At 51.0% G+C, this 9,603-nt stretch overlaps 1 protein-coding gene across 10 annotated transcripts in view; it reads left to right on the top strand.

The window, feature by feature from the left end:
• The window catches only part of TMOD1 (tropomodulin 1), a 38,559-nt gene that overhangs the window by 24,231 nt on the left and 4,725 nt on the right, over positions 1 to 9,603 (top strand). For all 10 annotated transcript variants that reach the window (XM_009646906.2, XM_035902305.1, XM_035902303.1 and 7 more), the window contains exons 4-8: positions 1,567 to 1,686; positions 5,055 to 5,144; positions 5,654 to 5,784; positions 7,388 to 7,495; positions 9,105 to 9,248. In XM_009646906.2, coding sequence (XP_009645201.1) covers positions 1,567 to 1,686; positions 5,055 to 5,144; positions 5,654 to 5,784; positions 7,388 to 7,495; positions 9,105 to 9,248 — 593 coding nt within the window. The remainder of the gene's footprint in view (positions 1 to 1,566; positions 1,687 to 5,054; positions 5,145 to 5,653; positions 5,785 to 7,387; positions 7,496 to 9,104; positions 9,249 to 9,603) is intronic.

The raw sequence follows: 9,603 nt of genomic DNA, 5'->3' as shown, positions 1-9,603 counted from the left end.
TTGCCGAGCCCTGTCTCCGGTGGGACAACGGTTCTGTGTCTCCGCACCAAGCCAGCGCTGAGGGGGCCGGCCCTCCCCGCACATTTTGCTGCAGGGTGCCTGGAAGGCGCCTGGCTGTGCGGGCACACATCACGCTCTGCCTATTTTCGTGAGAGCAGCTGTGTCCCCGGAGGCAGATTCCTGCCCTCTTCGTCAGGGCGGCAGCGCGCAGGCAGGAGATGGGCTGTGCTGCAAAAGGCTGTTTATAGCAGCCTCCGTCTCATACCGGGGGAGCCCAAAGCGCAGTTGCTTCTTCCTTGAGGCTAAATTTAGCCCGTTCTGTTCCTGCACATCCCTGAGCAGTGGGATCTTTGTTTCTCCCCTTTGGTGCCGCTGACTCTGGTTACAGAGGGGACACAAAAATAGCCCTGGCTGGCATGCCAGGCTGAGCGCTTCGCACTCGCTATCTCTCTGCAGTGATCCTGGGCTATTTCAGGGGAGGGGACTGCTCTGAAATGCTCCCTGCCACGGCGCATTGAAACACCGCAGGCCTCTCTCTTTCCTGTGGTTGCAGGGGCGGTTGCAGGTAGGTGCTCAGTTGTCAAGCCTCAGACCTGGCCCGTTCATCCTCCACAAGGAGATCTGCCCGCCCGTTGGCCGTGCAGGCAGTTAGGGGCTGGCAGCAGGCGTGCAGTGCCATGAACCCCCTCCGCCGCCCCGCGCCTCCCTGGGACGCAGCCGGCTCCGGCAGGGAAAGGGTTGTGGCTTGTTTTTTTTGATGGCAGCGTTGCGTTACCAGCCGTACCTGTCACTTTGCACCTCTGACTTGCAGGGAAAAGTCCTGCTCCTTGGCCTGTTGCTGTGCTGGCAGATAGGGCACGGGATCTCCATCTGGCATGCCTGCTGTGCCTCTCCCCCCCTGCGCCACTGTCCTCTGCAGCAGCGTGAGCCAGACCAGCTGCCCCAAGCCTGCTCCTCCTTGTGTCCCGTGGGCTCGCTGGATGACTGGCTGCTGCCCCCGCCTGCTGCCAGACCCCCTCCACCACCTCCTTTCCTCCTTCTTTTGACTAATGTGCCGCCTGCCCTGCCACCATGTACTTGGAGTTAGCAGCAGGAGCTGTCCCAGCAGCAGGACTGATCCTGCACCCTGCTGGGTCAGGGCTGCTGTGGCCTTTCTTGGTCCACGTGAGCGCTGGCACATCTCCATCCCTTTTACGCAGTCTTCAGAGAAGTGGAGTCCTGCGGGGCCAGGCTGTGCATGGCTTTCTGAGTGCTGCACGTGGAACAGTCATTGTCCTGTACGGGTGTACCATTGGGCTTTTGGAGGTGCCACCCTTGGCGCTGGCAAAAGAGTCCAGCTCCACAGCTGGAGGTGTCTGGCAGGTGCCTCCTGGCTCACATCGCAGCAGGACCCAGACCAAGCTAATGGGAAGGGATTCAGTGTCTCCTCTGATTTTTCCCTCGGTCGTTCTGCCCCCTCTGTCCTTCTCATGGTGCAAGTCTCACCCCACGGAAATGCATCTGCACGGCTGGTTGTGAAACAGGTGCTACAGCTATACTGAGAGCCACCTCACTTTGCATTTGCAGGAAAAGCTTGGATCCCCAAGCAGAAGCCGATGGATCCGGTTTTGGAAAGTGTGACCCTGGAGCCGGAACTGGAGGAAGCCCTTGCTAATGCCTCTGATGCAGAGCTCTGTGACATTGCTGGTAAAATAGTTTCACATGAATCGGGGGTTCAAGCTGTTTGATGACTAGTTTCTTTTTGTTTGTTCTTTTGTGGGAAATGAGCCATTGAGCTTTTTTGCTCTTTATCTGAACGCTGTCAGTTTTGACAGGATTTATTTCCTTGTTAAAAAAGAAGTGTGTATTTAAAGTTACTCTCAGCCCATGTGGTTTAATCAGGAGCGTGGACTAAAGCTGAGGAGGGAGAAGGATTTATCAAGGGAACAGAGTGTGCTGTTTGATCTCTTCTCCTGTCTCTGCCACTGAATCTTGCAAATTGCAGCCTGTCACCTTCAGGGGCACAGCTTTCTTCAGGCCAAACCTCTAGGAAACAAGCAGACCCAGTGAGAATGCGGATTTCTTGTGCAACCTATTAAAGGAGCTGTCAGGTTAGAGCAGTCTTTCAATGGATGCTCGGGGCTGCTGTTTGTTAAAGAGCTTTTCCAACACATTTTAAAGCTACAGATTCCTTGCGATGTGTGCGGTCGGTCAGTTTTGCGAGTGTTAGTTAGCTTGGGGTTGGGGGAATCCAGTGTTAAAAGGTTGGTGTACGTCACAATGTCTGAGAAGCAGGCTGGAACGCATAGCGAGCTGGAGAGGGGGACAGCGCGACTGCAGGAGCTGTTCGAGCCCTGACCGCGTGCTCTTTGCCAGGCTAAGCAAGCCCCACGCAAACCGAGAATGATGGGCACAGTCCCTGTCTGCGGGGTTTGCGGCTCCGTGCTAGGTCAGTTCGGGCAGTGTCCCACCGCTGCTTTCCAGGCAGTGTTGCCTGAGTGGAGGCCACCCCCTGCAAGCCTCATTGCTCTGCCACTTCAGAGATGACAATATTGGCATCTTGCTGAAGCCAGTGGCATGGACTTAGCTTTGTGACTGGGGTAGAGTATGCCTTGGCCAAAGGAGAGCATGAACACCCCCTTGGTGCTTTACCGAGCTCACGTATCCCTTGCTGGTCTAGCAGCCAGTTGAGTATTTTGAGGCTGCTTCTTCCAGTTCTGTCTCCCCCAGACTTCCATACTCCCTAGCGGTATCCTCCTTGCCTGTAGAATAAGCACACCAACTAGACATCTTCTACATAATAATACTGTATTCTGGCTTAGAAATGTGTTTCTGCATTAAGGCTTCCAGCATACGTACCCTGGCCAAGCATTGCATTTCTCAGTTTTGCTTTTTTACTGTCCTCCTAGAGTCCTGTAAAGCCCTGTCCTATAAAATCTGCCTTTCTAAGCTCCAGATCTGTGCAGCAATTGTGTTCACAGAGAAATGCTGTTCAGGGCAGCTTGTTCTGCAGTTGTTGGGAGAACACACTTGAAGTGGCAGCAGAACTGATGTGATACGAGATGTGCTGAAATCTTAATATTGTCAGTGGCAGCATTGCTTTTCCAAGTTTGCTAAGGTTGTGAACCAGCTCCTGCCTGTTTAGCAGGGCTCATTGTCTGCCATGGTGTATTGGATCCCTTCCTTGGAGAGGCCAGTAGGATAGCTCTTGTGAGTGGCTCCCAACAAGTCCTGGAAGGGCTCCCGGGCCTTTGGTCAGCTGGGGGAGGCAGAAGTGGGATGCCTTCATTCTGCACAAGTTCCTTTCCACAGTAAGCACCAGACTTACAAACAGCGGGTCCCTCTTGTCTACCAGACCAGAAACCCTAGCCCCAAAACCCCTGCGTGGTCGTAACAGCAGATCCTTCCCTCTATCTGCTGTCCTGATATTCACAGTCCTGGCTGATGGAGAGGTTTCACTGTCAGAGTTGGCTGTGTTTGGGATGTATGTGTGTCCCCAAAATGCTCAGCCTGCAGATTAGTTCTCTGAGCAGTATTGCACTCCTGAAAATTTCAGCTGTGAGTAAGTGGCAGAGAAGAGGGCTGGCTAAAATACTGACAAGCAAACGCAAAGTGCCAAACCTCACTCAGACTTTCAGACAAGAGACTGCTTGGCTCTTTGCAATCCAACTGGGGATGTGCTGGTGTTGCGGGGGTGGGGGTGTAGGCAAGTGGGCAATGGTGTTTGTTGACACCCTCTGCTTCAGGCTGTCCTGCCTCGGCCACCCAGACCTGGAGTCATGGTGAGCTGTCACCGTAACTGATGCCATTCATGTGATGGGCCTCCAGGATTGCCTTCTCCTGCAGTTCCCAGCCCTTCTTGGCCAAAGCACCAAGCAAACGGTGACAGACTGGTGCCAGCAAGCATAAGAGGAGCAGCTAATGGGAAAGCAAAGTGCCTTTGTGGTGGCATGCTTGGATTTTAGGGAGAGATTCGTCCGTTATTTATTTTAACTACTGTGCCCATCCACAGGTCAAGATTTGTTCAGATGTGTCTGTTTACGACAAGTGTTCATGTGTCTGCATTTTTCTTTAGAAAGTTATATAGTTATTTAAAAAAAAAAAAGTTGATCAAAACCCAGTTTATTTTCAAACCTGAACTTCCTGTGAGTATTTCTGTGAGTTTCAGGGTTATTTTTATGAATAGAATGTTTGCCAAAATGTTTGTTAGCCATTGGCTTCCCACTGCTCATTTGTAGCTGACAAGAATGTCAGCAGATCCCTCTGGGCATATTTCAGTTTGCATATTGGTTTTGCAGTCATGAGCCTGAGATACACAAATTGGCAGGAGTTTGGCTTTTGAGCTCTTACAGTCTTTGAATTGTGTTCATACCATCACTTTCTGCATTTCAACTGAGGCAGCAGAACTTTAGCTTCTCACAAAGTCAACTTCCAAGTGTGCAAAGAACAATTCAAAGCACACCACCACCACCACCACCACCGCCCCCGCTTGTTGTTGAGCAAAAAACGCGATGTGCGTTGCCACGCTTTGGATGACAGTCACCTCCTATGTTGCTGCCTGAGGGGTCGGTTTGGTTCTGCGTGGGGCACAGCTCATCTCAAAAACTGGAGTGTCAAAGTGCATGGCACATGCCCAGGTGAGCAAGGGCGATGAGGATGTGCAGGCTCGTGCTGGATGGGACCCCTTAGATTAAATCCTTCCAATGGCATTTTTTCTGTCTTTTATTGTCTTTCCTCCCCCTTCCCCTCCCCCTCCCCCCCAAATGTTTGCATGATGCTGAATCAAGTTGGCTCCTGGGAAGCCTTGGCTGTTTGTTTGTTGTCTGCAAGACGATGTTCCTCTTCTCCTATGAATCATGCTACATTGGAATAAACAAGGGAGTGTGTCTGAGCCCTGTTGTGTGTTTACGACAGCTGAGGGGCTTGGTCCCACCTTTGTATGTTGTTCTGTGCTTGCACAGGGAAAGGTAATGCGCTACGGACCCCCATCCCAGGCAGCACAGCATGTATGTGTCTTTTCCTGGCTTTGGAGCCTGCAATAACTCAAGTCGTGTTCTCCTTTTCTGTTTCTGTAGCCATCCTTGGCATGCACACCTTGATGAGTAACCAGCAGTACTATGAGGCACTGGGGAGCAGCACCATCGTGAACAAAGAAGGGCTCAACAGTAAGTGATTTAGAGTGTTAGCAGGCTGCAGTGTTTGGCTTTGCAGCTGCTAGCAGAGGCAAAGTGGGAATTGTTTTTAGGCTGAAGGTTGGAGCCACATCTGTCAGGGCAGCCTGTGATTGCTGGGGCCATCTCTGGTGCGTCCTTGCCCTGTGCGAGCCAGCCTGGTCTCAGCTGCTGTCCTGGCACTCTCCGGCAGCTATGGCAGCCCAGGGAGCAGCCCCATGCCGGCAGTGTGCCCTCCATCACCCAGTTTTGGACCCTGAGAGTGCGTAGGAGCGGGCACTGGCTCTCCTGTGCTGGTTGGCCCCACTGCCAGGCAGCGTTTCTGCACACACGTGAGCATAGGTGGAGCTGCCGAGCACTTGCTGGGACTTCGATCTTGCATCTGTTTGTCAGATCATGCTTCCCTCTCCCAACACTGCTTCTGGAAGAGGAGAAATGCACCCAAAGAGAGCATGCTGCTGCTCAGGGTGCTTTTGGTTTCACATATTGGTTTTGATTTGCAGGTGTGATTAAGCCCACGCAGTACAAACCGGTTCCTGATGAGGAACCAAACTCAACGGATGTGGAGGAAACTCTGAAACGAATAGAAAGCAATGATCCTGACCTTGAGGAAGTGAACCTTAACAATATTATGGTATTTTCTCCTTTCTACCCTCCTCTCTTGCTAAGAGGACCAAACATTTGATACACAGAAGGCAGAAGCCAAGTCTGCTTTGCTGCACAGAGTAATGCCATAACACTGCATGTAGCCAGGCAGGAAACGCCAGTGCTTCCCATCTCTGTTTTGGGCAATAGGGGTTGTTACCTGCTGTGGGACAATGGTGTGGAGTTGGTAGCAGGAAGATGCCTGTAGATGCCTGTAAGAGCAGAACTGGCTTGAGGGTAGTTTGGGAGGTACACTTCCAGCCTGTCTGGTTAAAGGCATTCTAGGTTGCTTTAATGGTTTAGTCAGGGACATTTGGTGGAGGAGCTGTTTATCTAAGATAAAATGGTGTGAGGAAAAAAGCTTCGTAATAATGAAACTTGCCATGAAAATATGAAGAAAACTCTCCTCTTGCAGGTAGCCGTGTCCATCTCCCACTCATCCCTTCTGTGGGACTCCTTTGCTTCTTGTAGAAAGCAAATCAGGACACAGGATCACTTCTTACTTTGCCTCTGGGATACATACACGTACTAAAAAATACAGTTTCCATCTGTCCTCTCTGGCTTCAGGACCCCCAGTCCCATGGCGCCTGTTGAATAGTGACACACCCAGATAGCAAGAACATGGTTAACTGCATGTGCACATTAAAAACACTTCGTGCCATGCCACCTGCACCTTTCTATAAGGAAAAGATTTTTACTTTCATGTATATGATTCTGGCGACTGACCCTGAACGTCCCTTGAGGACGCCAGGCTGAGGATCTGGCAGGCAGGCACTTTTTTGTGTGTTGGACTCATGACTTTGGGACATGGTTTGGAGAACTGGGGAGTGGCAGTGGAGATGGTAAGCTGCTGGGCTCTTCTACAGATGGCTTTAATTATAGGTGATTCCACAGGGTAGGATACAAATGGTGTGGCAAGAAGTCCAAGCTGAGGACACCACTTAAAATTTTAGACAGGTGAAAATTTTTGCATCTGAAAAGGGTATCTAAAGTGCTTGATAAATGAAAAACACTCATTTTGTAGGAACTCGGAATAAGCAGCATGGATTTATTTTTCTGGGCTGAGCCCTAGCATCACAAATGTTAGCCTGAAAGGTGTTGTATAAAGCACTCAGAGGTGTCTGTGGTTTGTACTACCAGGAGATCGTTTCAGGTCTTTCTGCATCAGGCCCTGTGGGTGGAAGTTTTCCTGAACATGCATGAATGTTGCTCGGTGCTGTCATTCATATTAAAAAATGCAGCAGCTTTGTAGGCTCATGGATCCTAGTTACATACATCCCCACAACGCCTGCGTTTGTAAGTAGCTGAGTTTCTGGGCAATTAAATTAAACAGGAGAGACATTGTAGCTTCAAATCAAGACAGTGTGCTATCAGCAGAGTGGGAAATAGGACGAAGACATTGCCGTGCTCCTTAGGCGATGCTCAGTATAGCAAGGGAACTTGTAAAAATACGTATTGACCCCTTCCTAAATTACTTCAGTGCATTTGGTGATTTGACCTTGATAGGAAATTTAAAGTATCCTTTAGATGTGTGGCATATTCCTTCATACAGATGATGGCATAACACAGGTTTTCTGCATTTCTTTTCACAGAATATTCCCATACCAACTTTAAAAGCTTTTGCAGAAGCACTGAAAAATAACACCTACGTGAAGAAGTTCAGTATAGTTGGGACACGGAGCAATGATCCCGTTGCCTTCGTAAGTACTGTCAGCTCACTGTCTTGAAGTTGTGACAGGAGCTATTCTTGGGCAAGGTATTTTCAGAGTTACTGACTGACGGCTTTTGCACCTTACATCGCATTTGACACATTCTGCACCTCTGGCATTTGGTACAGGTGCTTCAGTTTCAGGAGCGGTAGTGAAAGCCAGCCACAGACAGGCTTTGGTTCCTTCGCTTCCTTTTTCAGCTGCAGAGATTTCAGGACACAATCCTTTAATCCCATTCAGTCTCATATTTGTCCTCAGGGACCTCCTCGAAAAGGAGCAGGAGACAAGAACTGACTTTCTAGTGGCATTTTGTAAAAGCAGTTTGTCTCTCTTCATCTATCCTACATCAGGACCGCCCCATTTGTTTGTGTTGGTACAAAGCTGAACGCTGCTGTGTGCACACCCATCCCTCCCCTTGCACACGTCTGCTCCATCTCTTGTTCATACATTACTTTGTGCAGACCTGTGCAGAAGCAGGACTCTGCATTTCTTATGCATGGTCTCTGTGGGTGATAAAGGGTCTTTCTGGCTGCTGTCTTAGCAGTCTTAAATATCAGTGGGGATGCAGAGAGGTGCTGAGCTGTTCTGCCTGGCCCTCATGCGACCTTCCAGGCTGAAATCCTTGCACGCTCCTGCAGCACCACTGCAACCAATTCTTGCTCTTCTTCACCCAGGCCACCCCTTCCTACTTTCACGCACACATGTGCACACCACATGTTAGAAAAAAACCCTTCTTTTTGGGGGATGAGTACCTGAGCCTTCACATGATTTCAGGCACTCTGGGCTGGGGAAGAAGCCTGTGCAGGCAGCCCTGGCACTGTCTGAGGGCCCCTGGGGCACTCTGCAGGGGCAGGGGAGCTGTGGAGCCAAGTGCCGTCTGTATGCGTGGGTGCAGGCCAGCCCTGCCACTTGGGCATCTCTTTCTGGTCATAGAATCATTTATGTTGGAAAAGACCTTTAAGATCTTTCTGTTTCACGATGTAGACGGGTCTTCCATTGAAGCTTATGAAAGATCAGGTCAGGGGGGTGGGGGTGGGGTGGGAGCATGCCAGCCCACTTCTGGTTTTACCTGCTGAAGGAAGCAAAAGTGATTAATACGGTTGTGATGCCTCTTGAGAGAATGTCTGGGATGTGGAGAGTCCCTTGTTGTTCAAGGCAGATGTGCCTCCCTCTGCCTGCTGCGATAGGAAGCATTTCATCCCTGTGCAGAAAGAGCAGTGCCAGCAGGGAGCCGGTCAGGCAGGAGGCGGGGCTGATGCTGGCCAGCATCCTTGCCATCACCATGCTGGCTTTAGAAGAGGGACAGATGAAGCTGTCATGGGGCAGGCGCAGGTGTGGACTGTCGCCTTTTGGGGTGGTCCTAAGGGTTTCTTCATACGAGCTTCTGCTGTGGCCTCCAGCATGGTCACATTCAAGAATCCCCCTGCAACAGGGGGGAACCCCCTTCACCCTGCACAGAGCTCACCCATCTGGTGGCAGCGAAACCCCTTGGCACACAGGGTGCTCCCGGTGTCCCCAGGAGGGGATTTGAACCCTTGCTGCCCTGGGGTGCTCTGCCCCTGCCTGACTGCCAGTTCTTCCTGCCCACCTCTGCCCACAGGCACTGGCAGAAATGCTGAAGGTCAATAACACGCTGAAGAGCCTGAACGTGGAATCAAACTTCATTTCTGGCTCAGGGATCCTGGCTGTTGTTGAAGCACTCCAGGGCAACACATCGCTCATAGAGCTGCGCATCGACAACCAGGTAAAGCGTGGGTGAGCGGGAGCTCCGATCAAGTGAACATGTCCTGGTTGCAGGAAATGGAGTAGCCAGTCAAGGTGGAGGGTGGCAGCCTGCCGCCACTGCTGGGGCACTTTGGAGGGGTTTCAGCCCCTTGTTTCTGCTGCAGTTCCTGGGCAGTATCTGCTGCTGCCTACAGTAATTAACAAAGGCTGCGGCAGTGCGAGCAGCTTTCCATGTTCCTCGTGCTGCCCTGGAGAGCGGCATGTCCAGCCGGATGCAGCTGTCCAATGTCACACCTTTCTCCAAGCTCTTGTGGGGACTTCAATAATAATGTCTATTTAGTAAAATCAAAATTTTTGCTACAGTGCAAGGGAAA

Source organism: Egretta garzetta, unplaced genomic scaffold, assembly GCF_000687185.1.
Source record: "Egretta garzetta isolate BGI_Z169 unplaced genomic scaffold, ASM68718v1 scaffold709, whole genome shotgun sequence".
In the NCBI taxonomy this organism is placed as follows: domain Eukaryota; kingdom Metazoa; phylum Chordata; class Aves; order Pelecaniformes; family Ardeidae; genus Egretta; species Egretta garzetta.
The sequence above is the reverse complement of the archived record's forward strand: the minus strand, read 5'-3'. Positions and strand labels throughout refer to the sequence as shown.